The 26,418-nt window shown below is 39.4% G+C and overlaps 1 protein-coding gene across 1 annotated transcript in view; it reads right to left on the reverse strand.

The window, feature by feature from the left end:
- PKHD1 (PKHD1 ciliary IPT domain containing fibrocystin/polyductin) overlaps window positions 1-26,418 on the reverse strand; it is a 486,267-nt gene that overhangs the window by 281,464 nt on the left and 178,385 nt on the right. Inside the window, 4 exon segments of the mRNA XM_030315703.1 lie at window positions 1,602-1,727; window positions 5,052-5,243; window positions 7,484-7,641; window positions 8,046-8,256. Coding sequence (XP_030171563.1) covers window positions 1,602-1,727; window positions 5,052-5,243; window positions 7,484-7,641; window positions 8,046-8,256 — 687 coding nt within the window.

The raw sequence follows: 26,418 nt of genomic DNA on the forward strand, positions 1-26,418 counted from the left end.
TCTTAAATGAAACACATACATGTCCCCACTGATGGTATCACAGAATTAATTTAAATATAAAATACTATTTAACAAATCCAGTTAGAGGCTCACTTTCATTGAAACCTCTGATTTCCTTTTGTATTCCAATATATTCAAAGACCCTTTGTTTATTAATTAATTCATTTCTTTCAACAAATAGATCTACAATGCACTAGTTAATGTGCTAAATGCTAAGGAAACAATGTTCACATGAAAGCTGGTGATACAAATAGACATTAATCATATGATTAGAAACATGGTAGATAATAATTTTAAATCAATAAATAATGATTGGGACTAAAAGAGCTTAAATAGAGGGACTTGACTTAGGAGTGTGGGAGAGAAAACTTTATAGGAGGACAATGAGCAGAGGGAAAAGCTTGTGTAAAAGCCCTGAGACAAAAAAAAAAAAAAAAAAAAAGTGGTCTTTTGAAAGAATTAAAGTAAAATAGGGTAGCTAGAATACAAAGGAATAGAAAAAGAGCAGGACAAGTTTACAAATATTAATATAGGTGAAATCATGGAGGGAGTCTTCTTTTTTAATTTTTTTTAATGTTCACTCATTTTTGAGAGAGAGGCAGAGACAGAACATGAGCAGGGGAGGAGCAGAGAGAGAGGGAGACACAGAATCTGAAGCAGGCTCCAGGCTCTGAGCTGTCAGCACAGAGCCCAACACAGGGCTCAAACTTATGAGCAGGGAGATCATGACCAGAGCCAAAGTGCAACACTTAACCAACTAAGTTACCCAGGCACCACGGAGGTAATCTTCTAAGCCAGGTTAAGGATTTAGGACTGTAATCTAAGAGCAATAAGAAATTCTTAAAGTTTTTTAAGGATGAGTGATATGATGCAATTTGAGTTTTCTAAGAATACTTCTGGGTTCTGCAAGGGGAATAAACTTTAGGAGAAAAAATGGATACAAGTGATGAAGCAGACGTTTCTGAAACATGAGCTTCTTTAGCAAGCCTAAGGAGCAGCTGAGAACAGAATTCAGGATTTTTAACTCCATGTCCAACATCAAGGTTTAACATACCATGAGACTACAGAGATTTATTTACATGACTTTGAATTATTGTGGAAATTGCGGACAGTAAATTTGAAAACCTCTCATTTCGTATTTATTAAACCTGAATCGAAAGGTCACCTTTAAAAGATCAGTTTCTTATTGGTAAAGTTTAGGAAGCTAATTACTGATGGGTAAATTGAAATTCAGAATTTTAAATTTAATTTTTTTATTATTTCAGACAGAGAGAGTGCAAGTAGGAGGGAGGGACACAGAGACAGGGAGACACAGAATCTGAATCCCAGTCTCTGCTTGTGAGCATAATCTGAGTTGTCAGCCCAGAGCCCAGTGCAAGGCTTAAACTCGGGAATGGCAAGACCATGACCTAAGTCAAAGTCAGACACTAAGCCTACAGAGCCACCCAGGCTCCCCTGAAATTCAGAATTTTAAACTATGGCCTATTTGTACTGATCAGAGGCTATTTTATAGATTAGGAATTCAAATTTTGGGAAAATTCCTTTTGAAAAAGAATTTATCCTACTCAGGAATGCCAAAATTAAACAAGCTCATCACTTACCCACAAGCAGGGCATGGCCTAAAATATTGTAGAATGTATTACTGTCCACCTTCAGGCCCAAGGTCCTTGACATGCTGAGGCCTCTACTGAAAGAGCTCCACACTGTGCAGCCCTGGATATAGGAATCTGAACAAGAAAGAGTAAGGCAAACATTTGAAATAAATCCTGATGGCTCCTCAGATTCTGAAAATCATTTTCAAATCAAACTATTATATAACTAAGAACATCTTCCCACACAATAATGAAACTCAGGAAATGAGGAGTTGGAAGGAGAAACCAAATCAAGTAAACAGGCCAATGAGCCTCAAAGATACCGGAGATAAGGAAGGTGGAATCCAAGAGTCAGATGTTAGAGAGAAAACCATCTGAGAAAGATACAGTATGGCCAAACTACCAAAGAACACATAGCTGTCAAGATTTCCAATTGGCCACCATCGTTGGTATCAATCCTCATCACAATAAGACAGACAGTGACTAGAGAGAAGCCAAGGACAATGTGAAGAATATTCCTAAAGGACCAAACCTGATCTTTGAAAATCACATCTTCCCTGAGGAGATACACTCATTATTTCTTCAAGCTGTGACATAATTTTTTTAACTTACCAGGCAATAATATCCTTGGCCCAAGACAGGCAGAGATTCTTATTCCAAAATGGAAGCAAAGTCAGAGGTTAACCTGAGGATCATGATTCTCACATTGGAATGTGGTAGCTTTATGAAAGCAAAAGGGAAATACCTCTACTATGCTAAAACAAATAGACATTTATTAAAATCATTACATCAGCTCCATGGGTATATTTCATGTACCCCCCTGCTCAATCAAGTTATGCAAACTGAATCAGTCAATGAACAAACAGTTAATGACTATCAACATATTTCAGGATTTGGGCCTTGTGCTGAAGACATACCGATGAATGAAACTAATTCTGTATTTGTGTAACTTCATTCCAGTATAGAAAACTTACATTAAAACAATAATGGCTAATTAAAGGATAAACCCTGATAAAGGAGTTTTGTATTATTTCCACGTAGTGGGAGATACTGTACAAATATCAAATGTTTGAAGTACTGAAAAAATTACTTTGGTTTACAAGATAATTTGACTTTTAAATTGGAGCTCTCCAGGGGCGCCTGGGTGGCTCAGTCAGTTAAGCATCTGACTCAGCTCAGGTCATGATCTCAAGGTTCATGAGCTTGAGCCCTAAGTAGGGCTATATGCTGATAGCCCAGAGTCTGGAGCTTGCTTTGGATTCTATGTCTCCCTCTTTCTCTGCCCCAGCCCCCTGCTTGTGCATGCACGCGCTCTCACTCTCTCTCTCAAAAGTAAATAAACATTTAAAGGAGTAAATAAAAATAAATAAATTGGAGCTATCCAGAAAATTCTCAACTGTGTCACCATAGACACTGAGCTTTCACATTCCCCTCCATCTTGGCTCCTCTCGTGTCAGGTACGCTCACATCACTCACCAATAAGTTAACCCATCCACCTCTGTAGGCAACTGCCTGCTGCAGACTTTTCCTGAGTCTGGATAGCTATTGTACCATTCATTCAATATAGGCCAGCCAATCTGAACAACCAGTAAGTACTAATGTGTTTTTAGAGCTATTATACGTGGAATTTAGGGACTGGTAAACCTGTAAAAGTAGCAAGGATTCCAACACCCTCTAACTCTAGTGGCTGGGAGCAACTGGCCACACAGGGTACAAGGGCCTTCAGGGCATGAAACAATAAAAGATTCTTTGGCAAGCATGCCGGAAGTTTCTAACCTCTGGGTTAATATGATAACCCCTCCCAGGAAAGTCAACTGCACTTCAACAGAGACCCATAGGGGATAATGTATTAATTCAGTGACTTTCAAACTTTTAAGGCACTGAACACTTTTCAAATAAAACCAAATTTAAGGGGCCCCTGGGCGACTCAGTTGGTTAAGCATCCGACTTCAGCTCAGGTTATGATCTCATGGCTCCTGAGTTCAAGCCCCATGTCAGGCTCTGTGCTAACAGCTCAGCTTCAGATTCTGTGTCTCTATCTCTCTGCACCTCCCCACTCATGCTGTCTCTTTCTGTCTCAAAAATAAATAAACATTAAATTTTTTTCAAATAGATAAAAGTGTAGCTATTCTGAAGTAGGTTGGAGGAGGCAGATTGATTTTTGAGCAAGGAAGATTTTGATTATGTTCAATTGATACTTCATATGTGACTGCAACCCTGACTTATACTGGAGCTGGGGCCCCATCAAACTTTCTGAAGCATTATACGCACCAGGAGATCAAAGAACCAGAGAGTAGTGCACAAAGATACTGATCATCCCAGGGCGCTAGGGAAGGAGCCATGTTAGAAACCATCTCCCTAAATATCAAAAATAAATAATATAGAAAAGATTTGGCAAATTAGTATAAATAGAGGTCCTTGGTTTGCATATGATTTCAGGTGAATAAAGAAAAAAAATGCTGCAGGTGTCAGGATTCTGCCCTCAATGCTTACTTGAGCTCAATGATTACTTTGGCATTGCCTGTTGAAATCTTAGCATCTCTCAAGGCCCACATGAACCACCAAGTATGCCCTGATAATCTTTGTCAGACATTACCCTCAGAACACCATCCCTTTTCAAGAAAAGCAAAGCTTGACTGTGTCAGTGTTAGAGGTGCTGGGGAGGGTAACTCAGAATGAGAGCTGCTATCTTGAATACTTAGCATCTCTGGATCTTTGCATATTAGCTTCTGATATTGCCTTGAATACTCCTATGTCTCTCCAACTTTGGTTTCAGTACCTTTATCTACATCTGGTCATATTCTTCCTTTCTGATTCTGTTTCTGTTTTTCACCTAGTTGTTCTTGTCTGCATTTGATGCTTCCTGTTCCCTTCTTATGTCTTTAGATCTGGCCAAGATCTGCACCCATCTGCCTGCTCAATGGGCCCAGGGAAACTACCTGGTCCTCAGCCCATTCACTCCCACTTTTCCAAGCAGAAGATTCCTCTGAGTTAGGACCGTTTCACATGGAAATGCTTTCTGCTGCACCTGGGCTCTCATAAAAGTGATTATGTGTACTATTTAATGTCAGTTTGCCTGCAATCACAAAGCTAGTAAATGACAGAGGTAGGATTCAAGATGTGGTTAGCTCCTTGTCTATTGTACCTATAGTGATGTTTCTCAAAGTGTACTCCACAGACTACTTTTTCTAGAATCACAAGGTTTGCTTGTTAAAAATTCAGATTGCTAGGCCTAGCTTACACCAGAATTTTTCAGGACAGAGTCTCTAACTCTAAATTTTAGTAAACTCCCAAAATAATTTTTGTTAGGCATACTAAAATTAGAGAACCACAGGTCTAGAGTATAATTATCCATCTTTGAACCTCCCATGTACCCTGAATGTAGAGCCTTGAACACGGAAGAAGAGAGGAAAAAAAAAAAAAAGAAGAAGAAGAAGTCATAGACCTGGACCCGCTTACCTCTCAGAGCTCCCACCAGAGTCAGTGAGCTCAGTTGCCGATGGAAGGCTTGCCCCAAGTCCCGGAACTGCACTCCCTTCAACTGGACCCAACTGGGCTCCTCTGGGAAAGACTGAACAATGACTCTGGCCCCCAGATCCCTGGATCCCAGCATCTTCTCACTCTTGGAATATAAACAGTCTTGTAAATTACCTGAAACATAGAATGAAGTCAGGGGGACCTGAAGCATGTGCAACATGCTTCCAGACAAATCATCCAGTAGGAAAGGTACCGTTGGTGCAAAGGACAAACGATTATTGTTTGTTTCATTTAATAATCTTATTTCCCTTTTACTTTGATTTTCCTCTTTGGATTATTAATTAAAACATCCAATAACTAGGACATGATGTTGCCTTCACTCTATTATTTCCAGAAGCCCCCAAATCAATCACCTTAATTACTGTCACAAAGAGGTTGACTATAACCCACAAACCCAACCTAAATAGATGCTTATTTCAATCCAAAAGATCCCCTGGAGGGAGCATGCAATAAAATGACCTTCTCGTGGTTGATAATTGTAGGGAAGAAATGTGAGCGCTGAATGTAATCACAGCTCTTTTTAGTCTTATGCTGTCCAATGGGGTTTCCCCTTTATTTTGTTGCTTTGCAGTTTGGGGACTTAGCAATAATACCACTGCAGAAATGGCACAGGTCTCCAGAGAAGTAACTGAGTGACATCCTCCCCACCTGCACCCTCAATACCTCCTTCCCAGCCCCTTCCCTAGTGAGGATAACAAATTGCAACACCATAATGCACTCAGGGTACCACTGCAACAGGGTATTGTGGCCTCGGGATCCAGGATACCTTCTGTTGACACGTGGCATTTGGTGGCATGAACTAACCTCAGAACGGGTACAAAATCAACTTCTGAAGTATTTCTTCATTATTCATATTAATAAACCAAAATGCTACAAATAAAAAATGATGTACCATTCCACAGTGAATAATTTGCTAACACCCAGGAATAAACATATAAGAGGTAAGTGAAGAGGTGTTTCATATTTGTATGCTTTACCACAATTTTGATTATTATGCCAGTGATCCATAATTTTTTGAGTGACTAGGTCTCATATTATTTATTTGGCTACCTTGTTTCCTCACCTAAGCCCCACACAAAGAAAGTCGAGTGATATGTTACTTTTTTTAATGAATGTCTATGAATTTGTTTTATTTTAAGAATTTTGTAATTACATTTAAGAGTTGTGAAATTGGGGATTTTTCCATTAGGAGCCAACAGACCTAAAATGGCCAAAACCTAAAAGTATCATCTCTCTAGCAGCATAATCAAAGGTAATGTTTTGGGCAATATGGTCTGAGAATACCTGTATGAGAACTACCAAAATGGTTTGAACAGAATGCAGATTCCATTTCAGAAGACTTGTTAAAGCTGGCAGTCACTGGATTCTAATCCACTGTATCCAAACCTTTTTCAGAATGACATGTTTGAGAGCTAGGTGACTGGGGTGGTGAAGGGTGGACTCAAGGTCCCTCTCACCCAACCACATTTCAATATTACACCCACATGCATTTATATGTAGACATGACACAAACCTTAATTCCAGCCATGACACTTCTTTCAGGCTCCAGACACTACCAGGGCACCTCTACTCAGATTCTGGCCTGGCATCTGTCTTGACATGTACAAAATTAAAGTCATGATCTGCAGCCTTCCACTCCAAAACCTGTTCCTGTTCCCATCTCACTAAATAGCCTCATCATCCATCCAGAGCTCATGCCTGGGAGTCATCCTTGACACCCACACCATCCTAAACCAAAGTTGACAAATGAGATCTTCACAACATGTGAAAGCCTCATAATCTACAGCCTGGGAAACCAAAACATAACCTACTAAACTAACCATCCCTGAAATAGATGTTTAATAGGCACATCAGTGTGATTCAGTGCCTGTTATTCTTCTAGAAGATAAATTGACTTTTCAACCACTTACTTAAAGTATGTGGTAGTTCACTCAAAAAACAAACTCCAAAAGTGGGGGTGAGGGGAAACAGAAGAGCCCTATTAGTCTAATCAGTAACAATGTGCTGCCTGTGTCTGTGACTCTGGCATTAAACTGTTTTCCTGAGAATTTCAGAAGGGGTCTGGAATCAGAGTTAAGATTTCTGGCAAAAATGTTTGTTTTTTTTTCCAGAATATTTTTGCCCCAGAGAAATAATTTCACAAGTGGAAACTATTCTCTACCTCTTTCACTAGGTTGTGGAAGGCAGGAGAAGAAATGACAATTTATCAAGACCATTCTGAATTAAAGAATATTATGAATATGCAAAGACTAAGGGTTTATTCCATTTTGAAAGAAGTCAACAATACTACATATCATTTGACAGTAAGAACATTCTTTCTCACTCATTGACTTTTCAACAAAGTAATTCTCTACCTTCTGAACCATTGGCCTCCTGGCATGAAGCAAGGTGCTTCATCCTCTCAGTAGTGAGATTTCCTCGTATGGTAACACTCCTGCTGAGCAGCGCCACTGTGACCTTTAAAATATGGCGTCCTCCAGCCACCCAACTCTCTGTGAAGTTGTGAGAATATCTGAAGCGGGGGGGGGGGGGGGGGGGGAGAAAAAGACACATCTGAAGATACTACTCCAAATTTTATTAGGAATTGTAAGCCACTAGATTAGCGTCTCTGTTTGGGAGTCTATTTCCTTAGAAGCTCAGATACAGAAGAGTGAACTATGGGCACAAGTATGTGAAAATTAGGAATTCTGCAGATGATTGAACCATAACACAAAAGCTCTAGAGTCTTCCAAGAGAAACGTATTTAAGAAATCTAAATCTTTCAAACATTTCACACTTTATAATTTTCTTATCAAAACATCTAGCATTATTTAATATAAAAAATACATCACTGAAAGACAAATAAGTGTCCAGACACCAACACAGTTAAGACTTCATCTTCTTATATCTAAACAGAGACGAGCTGATATCCAGTACCTCAACGGTGATCTCAGATAGAGGTCTGTAGTGTGCACAGTGTCCACAATGACCATCTCTTCAATGGGTTTTGCACCTTTGACACCTATTCCACTGATGATAACAACTTCATCCCCAGAGTGCCAGTCCACAGCATCTTCCAGAGCCAACACTTTGTCACTGGCATAGGCAGCTGCTCGAAGATGGGTGACAGTTACTTCTGGTAGTGAACCTAAAGTCAAACAGGAAAACTTATTTAGACATTTTGATAGTTAATAGGAATTTGCTAGTATTCAGCCCAAGAATTCTGTAAAACAAGAGTCCAGGAAGGCAAACGTCAGGCTTGATGAGCACTGATGCTTTTGGATATTAGGTTTCTCTTCTGTCACATGTTGTAATAAAAATCACGCAGGATTGAACATGACATGGGGTGAAAAACAGAGGAATTGGAGTCAGCCTAAACTTACAATCGAATCATAGTTTTGCCATGTTCTAACCAAGGGTAATATACTCAAGGATGGGCCCCAGTTTCCTCAGCTGCAAAGCAGAAGTAGCAAGATCTTTCCACATAAGGTGTTAGGAGAACTAAATGAGATAACTATGAAACATCTAGCTTGGATCTTCAAATAAGAGATCTAAAACATACTTTAGTCTTTTCATTCCCTGCATCATGCTGTTTTGAAAATGAAATTTAACCACCTCTTTCTTATTACAAATAAAAACAAATGGGTATTAGACTCTGAATATAAAAGTTCATAACAAGTCTCTAATCTGAAGACTTCAGTGCAACTTACAAATAGGGTTAGGAGAGCACTGATTCACGATTACCTTGGATTGGTTGTCCTAAGCCTTGATGATTTAAATGATCCCTTCAAATTCTGAACTGGGTGTATCCAAGATGGATTTGCAAAGCAAAGTGGAATATGGGGGAACTTGAGACTCTAGATTTCTTGGTTTGTATGAGGCTCCAGGGCATCCATCCGACCTTCCCCATGCCAGTACGCTCCTCCTTAACGATCAGACTCAAGAAGGTAGTCTGTCTCATATTTTACTCTGACCTTTTCCAACAAGGGTCAAAGCAAAGACTTTTTTCAAGCCATTACCTGAAGCAACACTGCAGAAAACACGTGGCTTACTCCCAACTCCTCCTCCTTTCCTCAGTACATTTCCTTCCTCCTTTGCAATAGATCATAATTTACCTTTAGCCCATAGCAACTTACTGTCCTCCCTTGTTGCTCTAAAGTAAAATAATAATGCTTGAATCTCCAACTACAGAGGTAGCCGACAATAAATCATTTTCAAATTATTTTAAACTTTCCTCTTTATTTGTGTCTGTGTGTGCCCAGGCACATGTCTAGGCTTGGAAAGGTCCTTAGGTTAATGATGCAATTTCTGAGGTTTACTTGGGCAATAATTTTATCTTGAAATTATTTACAGAGTTCAAAATTTCTAATTATAGGGCAGGTGGGAATTAAGACATAAATCATCCCAAAAGAAAATAATTTTAATTTTATTTCTTGTTTGTATCTTTTAACCTTTGGTAACAATAAAATAAAATAAAGTCTATTTATATGTATGTGTGTGTGTATATATATATATATATATATATATATATATATATGTGTGTGTGTGTGTGAATTTCTATGATCCATTCTTGAATGGCTGCATGGAAAATTTTCTACCAAGCACAGAAAATGTTTATCAAAGACAAAATGCTCTTAAACTCTGTGATCAATTGTGCACAATACTAAATCAATATGCAAAAAACACCTACTATGCACCTATTAACATGCAAGCTCCAGGTGGCAGAATCAAGAATAGGAACAACAAAGGTATTTCTTAACTAATCATTCTTATAATTATACTTAAGTCAGAATGAATGAAAAAAAATCACAGAGAATATTTGAAGTGTGTTTTTAACTATTAACATACGCATACGTCCTTTGAAATGTTGATAGCACTTTTGGAAAGTAGAATTATCTCATAACTTATTCACTCTCATAGCAAAATAACATATTTATGTGTATGACCAAAGCATCAGTCTTGGTTGTTTCATCAGTGCCAGCATCATCTGTCCAGCAACATAGTGGATATTGACATTTGGACAGCTACTGTCATCTGAAACTCACAAATGTCAAAAATAATTATAATAATCACCTGAGCTAGACCCTCTGCAAACACCTTTTCTTCTTCTGACCATTCTGCATTGTTCTTTATTTAAACCTTGCTAATTTTTTTTTTAGTTTTATCCCTTCTTTATTTATAACCTGCAGTATCTGCTTACAGTACTCAGTAATAAAGCCAAAATTCCCTTTCTGATTTTTAAAACTCTCCATAATCTGACTCTACTTTACGGCCTTTGAGTCTGTAATAAACTCTATTCCAGGAAACCCAGTCTCTTTGCCTCTTCTCACTTAACAGGATCATGCCTACCTGTATCCCTTTACCCATTCTTCCCCTTCTACCTGTGTGCCTGGCCTTCCTTCTCTGATCTAGTCTTCCAAAATGCAGCTCAAGACCCACTTCTTCCACTGAATTTCATGGAACACTTCAGCTCATCCTTATGTCCACCTCCTCCTATTGACACTATAGAGATGTGGAGTTCTTACTTGAGCAAAAGATATGTTTACACCTGAGATTTAGGTATGCCTGGGTTTGTGGCTAGTTTGTGGGCCATTTGTTTGAGTTGTTTTGCATGGGAGGAGAAACTTACACAAAGGAGCAGATGGGAAAAAAGAGGATGACAGAGACTGCATGGGGTCTCTCAGATACAGGCCCTCAACTCAGCTCAATTCATAAGGATTTGAGTTAACTATTTTGAATATTGCCTTCTGGACATTCACTTACAAACCCCCATCGAATAGACACCTAAATGAGTATATAATGGCCAATATGCTAAAAGCACAAAAAACAACACAAACATTTATTTAGAACTTAAAACAAACCCAACCCATGCTAAGAAGTTCTAATAGAAGGAAGAACTGTTTTTTTCTTGTTGTTGTCTTCCTTTTAACAGATTGTACAGATTCAAAAACCAAAATGCTTCAAGGATAAGTTTTGATCATAATGAGATGTCAGCACTGAGTTCTAAAACTGGGTCATCTGAGTCCAGAACCAAAACAACAGGACGCGTAATAGAATTCCTGAACCCCGAAATAACTGAATTAACTGTACCTGATCAGCTTTGATACTCAAAGAATTATTTTTCTTACTTCATAAATGTTACTTAAGTGCTTCACAAAGCAAACCCACTGACTTCTGAGATGAAGAAAGAATTGCCCACATTGTAAACGTGAGTCATTTCACTTCACAGAACTCTTAGGAAACCCAAGTTGGGCAGCTCCCTTCCTTTCTTTACCACAAATCAAAAAACATAAAAATACAGTTTAAAAAGCTCAATAACTTATAAATATGCTTAAATGAAAAGGGTTATGCTCTTAATGTGTAATTTAATACAATGTTTAACCACTTTGGGCTTTCAACATTGACCTGTTAACCAACAAACTATTCATTTACTCCCACTAATGACTTCTACTCATAATTGTATTTCCTACAAATTATTGTCCAAGCATTTCAGTGCCATTCATCCATAATTACACAGTCCCAGAGAACCATCTTACCAAATGGGCATGAAGAGAAAGAAAATAATCTTTGTGGGTTAACACACTTTAAAATCACTAATTGCTCTATGTTTATTTTGTAGGACTTCAATCTTTATTCCAAGTGAATAACTGCCAAGACCTTTCCAAATCACTTGGGGGAGGGGAGGTAGTGAAGGAAAAGAAGAGGAAGAGAGAGTGAAGGGAGGGGAGAAATGAAGGAAAGAATCATATTGTTAAAATAATGTTCACGTCAGAATAGAAATATAAAGGAACTCACGAAAGAACTAGAAATAGTTTTCCGAAATACATGCAAATTATTTCCCTCTATTTCCACCTGCAGCTTCACATTATGCGTAGCAAAACAATGAATTCTGCTTTTTCTTTTATGTAGATGAACACTTCTCATGCACTGGAAAGACAGACATGAAGGAGGGCACCTGGGTGGCTCTGTCGGTTAAGCGTCCCACTGCTGATTTCAGCTCAAGTCATGATCTCATGGATGTGAGATAGAGCCCTGGATCTCTCCCTCTCTCTCTCAAATTAAATAAATCAACGTTAAAAAAAAAAAAAAAGAAAGAAAGAACGAAAGAAAGATGGACCTGTCCTCCAGGGTCCATGACCAGTACAAGAAACAGACAAAAGTCACAAATGTACCATTTTAAGTGTTAACACAGAGGGACATCCAGGGTCTACTGGTGCACAGGTGTGGGTACTTCACTCACACAAAAGGGGGGTTGTTTCTGGGAATGCTTCCCAAATAGGTGATAACTGAGCTGGGTCTTTAGGGATAAGTCATAGTGGGCCAGATGACAAAACAGAGTACTCCAGGCAAAGGTAATGGTATATACAATGATGTGGGCCAATGTGACACATTCAAATAACTGCTATATATGTGACATTGACAGAATGCACATATGGGGAATGGGGGTTGCTGATGAAAGTCAGTGAGACTGCATCTGGAAGGTGAGCAAGACCTACTTAGGAAGGGACTCTCAGGCCCTCCCAAAGAACTAAGAGTTTATCCCAAAAGTAACCACCAAAATAATACTTAATATGGTAACTGAGAAATCAGACTCTTGTGAGACTAGTGATATTTTAAAACCATGAGTACACATATCAAACTGAGGGGAGAGAATCCTTAGTGAGAAACTATATTTACTGCATATTGGGTAGAATGAGAAAAAACCTAAGTCAAGTCCTAAGATGATCAAGGGCCAGCCAGGGGGCAAGTGAGAGCTTGATGTGTTCCAGGAACTAAATGGAGAGAGGGGTATCTGGAGAAGGCAAATGAGATGGCACAGTGTGACTGGTGCAGGACCTTGGTGGCCTGTTTCAAAGGACTTAAATCTCACTTGAAATAGTTATGTGATCAAATTTATGTTTTTAAAGGTCACCCTGGCTGTTGAGTGAAGAAAAGATTGCAGGGAGGTAAAAGGAAAGTTAGAAGTCTATGTAGCAGGCTGCTGCAGTAAATGTAGAAGATGAGTGCATTAGGTCAGATAAGAAGTTTTAATAAGTATTCGGCAGTGGATCTGGAGACAGATATAAAAATCTGAGATATCTTTTGGAGAATCAAGAGGACTGGCTGATTGGATCTAGAGGTAAAGGAGAAGTCAATGGTGACTTACAGGCTGACCAAGAGCAGAACCAAGTTGGTAGATAGATAAACATGGACATTTAGGGAAGAAGAAAAAAGAATCCATTAAATAAACATTTATTAAACACCTATTATGTGCTATGTTCCATGTGCTCTTCCAGCCACTGGAAATACAGTAGTGAGAAAAACAGTCAAAACCCCTGCCTTCAGGTAGTTTATACTCCAATGGCATTCACTTTTAGACATATTAAGCTTTAGATGACCATTTTAGGCAGGTTACATTTTAGATATTAAAGAGAATATCAAAATGAAAAGTCTGAAGCTCAGAAGAGATGTCTGAAGTTACATATAAAGAGAAATATATAAACAGAGGTTAATCTATGTAAATGAGTGGGATTACCTGGGAGAAGTATATAATTATGAAAAATACCTGAGATCAGGACCATGGGAACATTGTCATTCTAAAATTGAGTAGATGAGGAGAAACCGAAGAGGAGCAATAGAAGGAAGAAAACTAAAAGATGAAGACACACACTTGCCCATAATTAAACAAGACAATGCAGTGGGAAGAAAGTCTTATTCGACCATGCAACTGCCTAAGGACCCATTCCTCCCCACCTCCTTACCCTTGTATTACTGTTAAGGTCTGGGCACCCACCTAGCATCTCTTCGTGTTTGTGTCCTATTTCCCACTGTTCATTCCATCTCCCTTTCTGCATAGTAGCTGGAATTGAGCTTTGAGGGCAAAGGTCTGGAGAGAAAACCCTGCCCTTCTATCATTTCTCATTTTTCCCTTCCTCCTGGCAGCACTTGACCCAAATTCTCTAGTCATATACTATCTCTAACAACAGGAAGAGGTGATAAATAGCCAGATAAATTGGAGAAAGACTATTACCTATGATTCCACCTTGCATCTGACCGGTTCTCTCTGCTCCCAGAAACTGCATCATGCCAGGAGTCTGCCTCTGGGCCACAGAAGTCATTCTAAGGCCAGAGGGACTGAGAGCACCCTCTGTTTCTAGTAATCAATAAGAATTATGATAGTAGAGCCCAAATGGAGAGAGAGGTGTTCCTGGTATCCCATAGTAGAAATGGACCTACTCTCCATGCAATTAGTCTTATACTCAGTGGTCAGCTGCTATACTCCCACTAGCATTAAACAGCAAGGAGAGTTGGGGGAAACAGACTGTTGAGGGCTCACCTGGGTCCTAAACCACAAGGTTGTCAGCATTTCCTTGAGAAAAATATATCCTAAATTCCAAACAACCATCTTACAAAGGAACACTTTGAACTCAAACCATTTGTGAATTGGAGATGATCCAATTTACTATACTTCAGAAAAGGAGACTGTGACATTAGCATTAATATAAGACTATCTGGCAGACCAAAGAGATGGAATGGGGTATTTTTCATGTACCATTTCCCTCTGCCCTTGAGAACCACTTGCTGTGATATCTCTGTTGGTCAAAGACAAAACCTGACAGGGAATCCTGCATGAGCTCAACTCTGTATGTGCACTATGAGCCTTCTGCATCATTACTGGTTAATCATGGGTGGTACCAATGGAGCAGGGAACATGTGCCTGCAGGAAGGAGAAGGCTCAACAGAGCAATCCTCTAAATGTGCAGATCAGCTAGCTGTATCCACAGCTGAGCAGTAAACATTTCCACACTGTGATGAAAGGGATTCGAGCACAGTCTGTTCCCAATGCTAAGAAGTCTACCATTTTGTTGGCAGAGGGGTGTAGACTAAGGCTAACCAAGGTTATTTGGATGGTGCAGTGAGCCAAGCCTTTTCCAAAGGCATAAAGGAAAGGCTAACCTTTGTTTCTACCCAATCTGACTTTTACTTTTACTACCATAATTACAAATAAGTGACTAAGAAGAATATAAACCTCAAAATACCCAGGAAATAGTGAATTGTAAGATATATGAAAACATCTGTAACGCTGTTCCTAGCTCCGTGAGGATTTCAGGCCAATTAAACAAATGGCATTCTTAGAACTGTACTGGCCAGTCCTTTACATAGAGGTGCAAAATCCAGTTGCTCAGAACAAAAGGCTTCTGTAGCGTGTCTTTAATACCCACTTCTGTTCATTGTCCAAAAAATACGAAAAACTTCAGGTATATTTCTGACCAGATAGATACTTTTTTAAAAAATGTTTGTTTATTTATTTATTTTGAGAGAGAGAGCATGCGCAGGCATGGGAGGGGCAGACAGGGAGAAAAAAAGAATGCGAAGCAGGCTCCAAGCTGCCAGCACAGAGCCCAACGTGGGGATCAAACTCACGAACCATGAGATCATGATCTGAGCTGAAATCAAGAGTCAAACACTAAAGCCACCCAGGCGTCCCAATAGTAATTTTGATAATCACTACTACAGTTTATGGTTTGGAGTGGAGGCAACAATGAGGAACAAATGACTAATTTTCAATAGTGTAATTTCATTTTAGAAAAGCAAATGATACATAATGTTGAATATAAAAATATAGAGAAGCAAAAGAAGACACAAAAGCATCCAGAATCTTACTGCAACAGATTAATGTATGTCTTTTCTTTCCTATAGTTCTTTCCTATGTTCACACGTTGACAAAATTTCATATATAAGTAAATAATTCAACACATACTACAGAAGTGTTCTATAATTCTTGACATACCTTTTTTTTTTTTTTTTGCAAATTCTCTTAACTTAGTAGGAACATCTTTCAGCTGTATTGTACATAATTTAACATCATGATGGTATCATAGCATCTCATTGAAAAGTTGTGTATTTTGTTTACAGATCCCTTATTTCTTCATACTCCGTTTCTTCCCAATGTGTTGCTTTCATGAACAGTTCAGACATGAACATTCTTGAGCATAATTTTTATACATGCTAATGATCACCTCCTTAGAATAAATTCCTAAAAGTGGCATTGCTATATCAAGGCAATATCAAGGCATACACTTAGTTTTAAGCCTTTTGATATAATCACCAAATTGTCTGACAGGAGGACTCACATACTTGTATATCCAGTAGGAGCATACATGGATGCCAGTTCCTCAGACTTTCTACTTTTTTTTTTTTTTTTTTTTTTTTTTTTTTTTTGGTCAATTTGATTGTTCAGGGGGAAAAAATCACTTTTGTTTTAATTTGCATTTCTTTGATTACTAATGAGAAGGTAGACAAAAATTCGTAAAAAAAAAACAAAAAAAGAATCTTTTACTGTCAACATGGGATAAACCTGAGCCCTCTCCACATGCACTCATATGAACTGGCCATTTGCACTAATTACGCAGACATGTCTATTCACATTATTTGCCAGATTTTAAACTTGTTCTAAAAAGTCATTTATAAAAGACATTAATCTGTATCTATATCAGATGAGAACTGAATGTATGATCAAGCTAACATTAACAATCACAGGGAAATGTTGCTGTATTAGTTTCCTATTACTGCTGTCACAACTACAACACTATTGTCTCAAAGCAACAAACTGTATTATCTAATAGTTATGAAGGTTAGAATTCCAATTTTAGCTGGTTTCACTGAGCTAGAATCAAGGTGTAAGTAGGATTGTTTCCTTCTGGAAGCTCTGAGGAAGGAAAATCTGTTTCCCTGCTTTTTTTAGCTGCTAATGGCCACCTAGTATTCCTTGGCTTGTGGGCTCTTCTGTCTTCATGGAGCATCCCTACTGTCTCTGCTCCCCTCCATCCCATCCTCTTCTTTAACTCCTCCTGTGTCCCTCGGATAAATACCAGTGTGCTTACATTAAGCTTCTCTAGGAAATCCACAATAATCTCACAATTTCAAAATCTTTAATCATATCTGAAAAGCCCCTTTTGCCAAATTAAGTAATCTTCGTGGGTTCCAGGAATTGGGACATGAACATATCTGGGGCCATTTTTCAGGTACCACAATTGAATTTTTGAATAAATAGTATGGAGAAAACTGACTAGCCATTTGAAAAAAAAATTAGATAACTGACTTATACGCTATATCAAAATAAATTCCAGATGGATTAAAGCAGGAGTTAACAAAGTTTTTCTGTAAAGAGCCAGATAGTAAATTGTTTCAGGTTTACAGACCAGGCAGTCTGTGTTGCCATTGCAACATGACAGAGCCATAGATAATACCTAAACACACAGATGGGCATGGCTGTGCTTCAATAAAAATTTGTTTACAAAAACAGATTTGAACCATGGGCCATAGTTTGCTAACCCTGGATTAAAGACACGAATGTGAATGGATAGATAAATACATACATACATACAGACAGACAGACAGACAGACACCAGGAAACATATATGTAAATTTTTATATCATCTATAGAGGAAAGAGTTTTCTATGTGTGACATCAAAGGTAGAAACCATTTTTAAAAAATGTAGAATTGCTATTATACAGATCAGAAAACATCATAAAAATACTGAAGGTAAATAACTGGGAAAGAAACAGGTTCTTTATGTCCCCATCAAGAATACTACAAAGGGAGCCAAAAGAGGTAAGTCCCCACTTGGAATCCCAACACAACCTGAAAAATTAAAATTGAGAAGACAGTTCCAGAAACCTGAAAGGAGTATCTTCTATCCATCTTTCTGCCACTGGTAAACACCTGGTATGTGTATGCAAATTAGAAGCGAGCCCATGTGTGTCTTACGTGTATGAAGCGGATGGAATGAATGTTTGCTACCTCCCCTTCTGGGCCCCAGTTTAATTATCTGTAAGATGAAAGGAATGATCCCAGTCTTTGCTACTTCACAGAGTTGTTGTGAGAGTTGAATGAGAGGAAAGAACAGGAAGCAGTTTTGAAAATTATAAAGTGCCAGGATCTAGGTAAAATCCAATTTTAACAAATACCGAACATAATGCCCAATTCAACGATACTCTTCCTCCATGACCAGGCTGAAAGCAATACTATTAATAGTACTGCTTTGATGATATATATGGAAGAATTCTCTTTGAAGGAAAAATCACAAGCTCTGGCCCACGTAGCATTCCATTTACTTAGCAATGTTGAATTTCTTTTGATACTAAAAAATGTAAAACATGTCAAGTCAAGACTATTATTAACTATTTAATAAACTAAAAGAAGGTTACCAAGTCTGGAGCACGGCAGTGAGGCTAGAGGAGTAGGAGGGGAGCTGGAAAACAAGGCAGAAGGAGTAGGCAGGAACTATATCATATAGAATACTGTAACCATGTTAGAAATTATGGACTTTATCCTAGGAACAATGGGAAGCCACCAGAGGGCTTTGGGCAGCAGCATGATATAAACAGATCTGTGTTTTTAAAAGATCACCTTGGTGGGGTGCCTGTGTGGCTCAGTCAGTTAGGCATCCAACTCTTGGTATTGGCTCAGGTCATGATCTCACAGTTTGTGAGATCAAGCCCCACGGGGCTCTCTGCTGACAGCATGGAGCCTGCTTGGTATTCTCTCTTTCCCTCTCTCTCTCTCTCTCTGCCTCTTCCCTGTTCACATGTGCACCTGAGCACTCTCTCTATCAAAAATAAATAAAAAAATATACATCACCCTGGTTCCAGGGTAAAGAATGAACTAGACAGGGCCAAAAATGGCAACCAGTAGATAAACCAGAAAGCTTAAACTGTAAGCCCACACACCAATTGGTGGTATCGTGAACAAAGGTGATAGTAAGGGGAGGCGGGGGAGAAGTAAATGGTAAATGGGTTCAGGATTTATCTAAGAATTAAAATGAGGACTTGGTGACAGATACAATATGGGGAATTATAGAAAAGGGGAAATCAAGAATGACAGCCAGGTCTCTGGCTGATGGATTACTGGAAAACAATAAACACCATCTTAGCTTTCTTAGAATAATAATGAGGTTCCTTTCTCGTTTTGGCTTCAGCCAAGTCCTATAGTTGAGCCTTGAACAACAGGGGGTTTGAACTGCACAGGTCCACTTATATGGGTCTACCACAGGACTGTAAGTGTATTTTCTCTTATGATTTTCTTAATAACATTTCCTTTTCTCTACCTCCCTTTATTATAAGAACACAGTATATAATACATGTGACACAGGAAATAAGTGCTAATTGACTGTTTATGTTATCAGTAAGGTTTCCTTCCAGTCAACAGTAGGCAATTAAAGGTAAGTTGGGGGGGGGGGGTCAAAAGTTATATATGGATTTTCAACTGTGCAGGGTGTCAATTCCCCTAACCCCTGCATTGTTCAAGGACCAGCTATGCTCAAGATTGATAACCTTTGCTGCCCATTGCCCTGTATGTACACATTTATACAAAAGAGTGGCCAGTCCAGATCAAGATTCATATGGTCTCGAATCCCCTAAACTGAAAACTGTCTTAAAATCAACCTCCTTCTTTTACTAACACTTTCTAAACATAATCAAATCTAGAAAATATCACAACATTATTATATATTCCTTAATTCTAAATTTTCTATTTTTGTGTTTCTATCAAATGTGGCTTTGGTTTTGCTTAGTGAAGTGACTGATGGTTTGTTAGCGTTTCTTTTTCTTCTAGCCAAACTAAATAAATTTGAATATATTAGTATCCGGTAAAGTCTTATTAATTTGGAATTCCAAATTAGTAAGAGTAGTAAAAATGTTAGATTGTCATATGTTTAAAAAATAGACAAGCTATTATCTTTACCTACCCATTCTCTTATTCTGGCTACATAACACAGCTTTAATGTTAATAAACTATCCTCCCTCAACCTAAGACAACATAGTCTGGGTGGTTGTCTACACCCTTGCTCCCTCTTGGCCAAAAGAATACCTCTACCCTGGTCATAGCAACAGTTTTTGTGACAGGCTTATGACCCAAACAGGGCCAAAGTTAATTCTGAGGTTTTATTCAAGCTTTCATCCAGTTGCTCACACAATATATATTTCTTAAAAGCCTACTATGAATCCAGGCACTGTTGAAGGCAATAGGAATGTTATAAATGAAAAAATTAAAAAAACAAAACAAAACAAAAAAAACAGGAAAATCCCTGCGATCATGATATATACATTCTACTAAGGAAGATTCTAGAACAAGTAAAATAAATATGATAAATAAATTGTATATAATATATTAGTGTTAAAAGCTAAGGGGGAGAAAACAGAAGGAGAAATGTGAACACTGACAGGAGTAAATGTTGGAATTTGCTCAGGAGTCAAATGGCTATTGGAAAAGAATCACTCTTCCACATGGAGCTGCAGAGACCCATTTCTGCCTCTAGGAGGGGAGAACCTGACTGAAAATGAAGCCAACTCAAAGGAAAGCAGAGCCTAGAGTTGCAGAGAAACAAAGGCCTGATGACTTCATTGGAGCACCTGGACGCAGTTGTGCCTCAAGTTTGTTTTATTTTTGTCAGTTATATGAGGCAATAAATGCCCTTATCTTTTGTCTGAATTGAGTTTTCTGTCACTTGCAACCAAAAAACACCTGACTAATGCCAACACTTTCAGGTATATATAGAAACTTAAAGTAGCTTACAATGTGTTTCTAAGTGGGATTCCTGCTGTACTTGGATTATTGAATAGCCAGAACTCATTACTAATTAGCAGTGTGCATTTACATGTAAATACCTAAAATCCTAAAAACCTTAAAAATAGCACGTTCACTTTAACGTGTTTAAACAAGTTCCTTAAAGTGTGGGTTATACTCTTAATTTAAGGAACCCTTTAGTATAGACTATTCCAAGGTCACTCTTGTCCAGATCAAGGAATTACAGTGTTCACACTATAACATAAACTTGACTGCATAATGATGATCTACCACAACATACCAGACGGCCAGAACCCCAATGCTGTATTGAAGTTGTTTGAATTTAAGATTATAGGGGCACCTGCATGGCTCAGTTGGTTAAGCAGCTGACTTCAGTCAGGTCATGATCTCACAGTTTGTGAGTTTGAGCCTTGTGTCGGGCTCCATGCTGACAGCTCAGAGTCAAGAGCCTGGTTCGGATACTGGGTCCCCTCTCTCTTTGCCCTCCGCCTGCTCATGCTCTGTCTCTCTCTTTCTCTCTCCCAAAAATATATAAACATTAAAAAAATTAAGAAATAAATAAAATATAAATAAATGAAGATTATAGAACGCAATGAACAGATGTTAAATTTTCCCCATCAGTCTTCCTCCATTTCTCCCCTCAATTCGATCTTACTTCTTTCCCATCCCTATACCCAAATGAATTACAGCAAAACACACAAACAAAAACTCAAAAATCAACACAGTTGCCCTCCCCTTCACCCCAACATCCTTTGGCGTACGCTTTCATATGGGTGCAAATGTAGCAACTTCTCAAGCAGGATTTCTGCTCGCCTAAACCAACCAAGAGGGTGCAAGCAGGAAACAAAGAGATGATAGCACCTCACAATGTAAGTGAGCCATGAAGTAAGGAAGCAGACACTTCCTTGGGGCTTACAAAAAGGAGACTAATCTAATTCTGTCATCTGAACTATCTCTGGACAGACCCCACCCACCCCAGGCTACATGAGCAACAAAAAGAGGACATTCAAAGGAATTCCCAGAAATAGGGGTGAGTCATCAGCCTGGGTAAAATGGCCATGGCCTTTTCCTCTCCTTTCCATAGAGGTACTTCTCTCCACTTAAAGAAAAAGGGCTTCAAAAGTAGCAATCATAGGGTTATCTGCAAGAAGAATAGCCTGGCTTCCTTCCCCAGGTTGGATGTCTGCACATGCAGCACATTTGCTGCGTTGCCCATGCCTATTTAACAGGGGAAAGGATAATTTGGAAAAGGAGAGCTGGAGCAAGGAAAGGGGTGATGAGTAGAACATCGTTGGTGTGGACAAATTTGTAACGTTCTCCTGGATCAAGTGGATTCTGGGGAAGGTAGCTTGCCTTGAGCCAATGCTCCGGTACTCCACCCAAAATGGGCCCCAAGGTGGAACCTAAGAGCATTGTAAACTTCGGGGGGGGGGGCCTCCACACTGTAAACAGTGGGAGGTCTCCCACAAGGCTCCAACGATCTTGTGCAGAAATCTTTGGAGAAAGAATCAACAGTCAGCCAGTATTATCCAGGGAGGCAGCCACACCTAACAGAGGCTACAACCACAGAGAACGGTAAAAAGCTTGTGAGCCTTCTTGCCTTACCTCTTCAACCTGTCCTAGCACCAAGAAAATATAAAATAAAAAGGATAGGAGGAAAAGCAAAGGAGCAGGGCAAACCCTTGCCACTCAAATATGCCTCAGGACAGAGCCTCTAGAAGGAGAATGGAAGGGAGGATTGCATGAGAACTGAATGAGTTGGAACTGGCCTTTTTTTTTAATTAAAAACATTTTTTTAATGTTTATTCATTTTTGCGAGAGAGACAGAATGTGAGCAGGAAAGGGGTAGAGATAAAGGAGGACACACAGAATCCAAAGCAGGCTCCAAGCTCTCAGCACAGAGCCCGATGCAAGGTTTGAACTTATGAACCACGAAATCATGACCTGAGCCAAGCTGGACACTTAACTGACTGAGCCACCCAGGAACCCTGGAACTGGCCTTTATTAATAACCTTAAATCAACTGGAAAGCTATGATGTCCCAGGTGTTGTGGATTAAGGAAAGAGGAAAAAAAGACCCATCAGAACACGGATTAAGAAAGTGATTAGAGAAAAATAAAGTCTGTTCTGAGTCAGATTTCTAAAAGATTCAAGTCTCTCAACCATCCCTAAAAATGTACCATTTGCAAAGACCTATGGCCAATTTACACACCACACCAGCTCCAGATTCCCATGAAATCTCAGGTAACAGTTTGTGGTAAAAAGTGCTAGGGGAAGACAAACTCTTCAATATTGAGAAAATCCAAGATCCTTGAAAAGGTGGAAGAAAAACTATAGCATTTACAATAGTTCCCCTATGTCCATTGAGGATATATTCCAAGACCACCAGTGGTTGCCTAAGCCACAGATAGTGCCAAATGCTAGTATCCTATGTTTTTTCCTATACGTACATACCTATGATAAAGTTTAATTTATAAATCAGGCACAGTAAGAGATTAACAACAGTAACTAATAATAAAATAAAACAATCCTAATAATAGGGAATGTGGTCCCACTCTCTCTCAAAATGTTTTCTCGTACTCACCCTTCTTCTTCTCGTGACGATGTGATATGATAAAATGTCTATATCATGAGATTAAATGAGGTGAATGATGTAGGCATTGTGACGTGTCATTAGGCTACTATTTGCCTTTTGAGGACACATCAGAAGTGGGATCATCTGCTTGCAGAGCTCTTTTCTTTGGTGGTGGAAAACCAAAGTCCACTTTAAACCAGAAAATGCAGTAGCCATATAGGAGCAAGTGAAGTATAACATGCACAGAGACTCAGACTTAAGGACTATGAGTGAGTCCTGACAGCATGGGGACCATGGAGACAGTCACACCTGAGGTCTCTTGCCTGCCTATCCACCTTGTGGCTTGACCAAGAACTCCTAAATCCTTTGTTCTAAGTTTGTTTGCACTGGGGTTCTGTCCCTTAAAATCAAGTAATTTAAGAGTAGTAAAGCTACACACCAAAATACCATGCCACTGCTATAGTTTATATTCCAGCCCAAAGGAAAGAGAGACAGAAAAGAAAAATGGGGAAGACTCATGATCTAGAAGAAATAGGTAAAAAGCAGGGGCAAGAGGGGATGTTATGGATATAGAAGGAGACCCGACTGAAAGTGGCTGGTCAGTTGACAAAAGAGCAGAGATCTGAAAATTCATTGCTGGAGGGACTGTTCTAAGAGGAGATAGGCTCTGGAAAGTTTCATACTACATCACAGAGTAGATCACAGGAACAGTCCCCAAGCTCTATCAGTCTTGGGGAAAGAAGGAATCATACAAAGAGGAGCCCTAAACTCCTCCAAAGGATCTACATGCCACGGTTTAAAGGATGCGCTCATATTTGTTTTTAACCACTATTTTAGCAATGGAACCCTTGCTTCTAATGAAATATTACTTTGAACACAAATATAGAGATAAGCAATGAATGCATTACTTGAGCAATTTAAACCTTTACTGCTGGACCCCCAAATACTTCATTGTCTGGGGAATCCCTGAGGCTCCTCCAAGAAATATCTGGATTTTGTGGAGTATAGGGTGAGAACCAGGAACACTCTCCTACATTCACGTCTATTCCACGCACACGATACCATGCTTCAAGACAGCCTGATGCTCTTCAGCAACTAAAATAGTGCCCATGATATAGTACTTATAAACAGCATGGAATTTAAATATACTTGGTGCCTTTAGAAGGAAAATAAAACATGTCTAAACTTGCTTATTTATATTAGTTCTCTTTTCTTATTTGTTCCTACCAAATTCTTATGTTCCTAACAATTGCCTTAGTGTTTTCCTCAATTGTACTCCCACATACCCACTTTTCTCGGAAACTTCCATGTATATTTAATGCCTGTATCTTGTAATTTCTTGAAAAGGACAAAGACAGAAGTCCATTCAAGGCCGTAAGACTGCTTTTTCTCCTAAGAAACTGTCAGCCAAATTTCTCAGGGAGGAACTGGAAATGAAGTGAGAGACATTGATAAATTTCCCTGCTGAACAATCAATAAAAACCCCACCATCCTGTTCAGACTCCCACTGTGGAAGCAAGGGCCGTAATTATATTGTCAAAAATTCAAGTTGCCCAGGCTGACAGCGGCCCCCTTGAAAAGTGACAGGTGATTGGCACTGGGATTGGGGTAGTGAACCTGGATTGGCAGACAGAGTGGGAAAAGAAAAAGGCAAGAGTGAAATTTCCTTATCGACTACAGCCACCCAACCCTGAGACTGCCACTTGGGAGGAATCCTGAGACCCTTTTTGTCACGTTACCAGAGGGAGCAGGTGACAGAACTGACTAAGCAATCTGAACCCCATCAGAGATTTGGAATAGCCCTCAATCCACTCCCAAACCCCAAGAAAGAGAAAGATGGCTGTGTGTGTGTGTGTGTGTGTGTGTGTGTGTGTGTGTGTGTGTGTGTGTGAGCGTGTGAGGGTTTTCCTACATTAAAAGAAAAACATGCAACGGGCTTTCAACTCCATCTTTCCTCATGACAGCTGAACAGCAAAACCTGTTTGCTTAGCGATATGAAACCACGATAAAAATCAGCTGGAGCAGAAGGGTTCCAGGGGCAGCAATGAAGAATGAGATAGGAGACAGAAGGTGGGAAAGCACTAATGTGCAGGTCATTTGTGTGATTCTCTGGGACCAGAGCTGGAGTTAAATTAGTACCCATCAGTCAGTCCTCTCACTGTTGGACGTTAGGAATAAAATGCCTGCAAGAGGTCTCCTTGCTGGACAGTGCTCTGCTTCTGGCTATTCTGGGGCCCACGCAAATGGCTTCCAGAAGACTTTCTTGTAACCACACCCAGGAAGGATGGTTTTCCACCCCCGGGGAGGAGCTGCACCACCAAAGATTGACATCAAAAGGTGTTCGCTGGGCAGCGGGAACAGAACAGAAGATGCCTGGGAATGTTGCTACCTCATGATTTCCCAAGCTAAAACCTCTCTCCTGCTCTGATCAGGAGTGGTAGACAAGAAAATTAATAAGGAGAAAAATCTCTAGGCTCCATGCCAAATTTTTAAATAGAAGCCCCTCTCCCCTTCCCCCCTACAAGAAAACATGAGATAATTGGCACTGGGTACTGAGTGTTTGGGGCGGGGGAGGGATATAATAAAATAGCCATAACTAATTTTTGCTTGAGTGTTATTGTGTGCCAAATACCTCAGAGTAGTTCACAAGCAGTAGGGCTATGAGGTAGGGACCATGTTTTCCTGGTTTCATGGAGCTTAATTTGCCCAATATCATAGCTGATAAGTGGCAGAACTGGACGGGTTTCTGATTCCAAAACTATTAACCACTAAAAACAGCACCTCTCCAAGAGTAATCAGTGGGCAACCTGAATCAAATCGCCTCAGGGGCCCACTTAAATGCACGTTTCCGGGTCCACTCAGGCCCTCCAAGTCAGACTCTGGGGGTGAGGCCCAGAAACCTGGATTTTGTAAAAAAAAAAAAAAAAAAAAAAAAATCTCCTGGACAAATCTTTTGTGCACAAGGTGGTGAATCTCACGACATCACACCAGGAAGCTCAATGAGCACTGGGTCATTAGGGACTTTGGATGCAAAGTAGTGAATCAGGTTGCTCACTGTTTTGCATACGTGACAGAAAAAGAAAATTAGTTTTCCCTTAAAGCCCCAGGGTCATCAGACCCATGGCAGGCCCTGGGAAAAGGCCAGTGAAATTATGTAACGATTTTAG

This window comes from Lynx canadensis, chromosome B2 (assembly GCF_007474595.2).
Source record: "Lynx canadensis isolate LIC74 chromosome B2, mLynCan4.pri.v2, whole genome shotgun sequence".
Lineage (NCBI taxonomy): Eukaryota > Metazoa > Chordata > Mammalia > Carnivora > Felidae > Lynx > Lynx canadensis.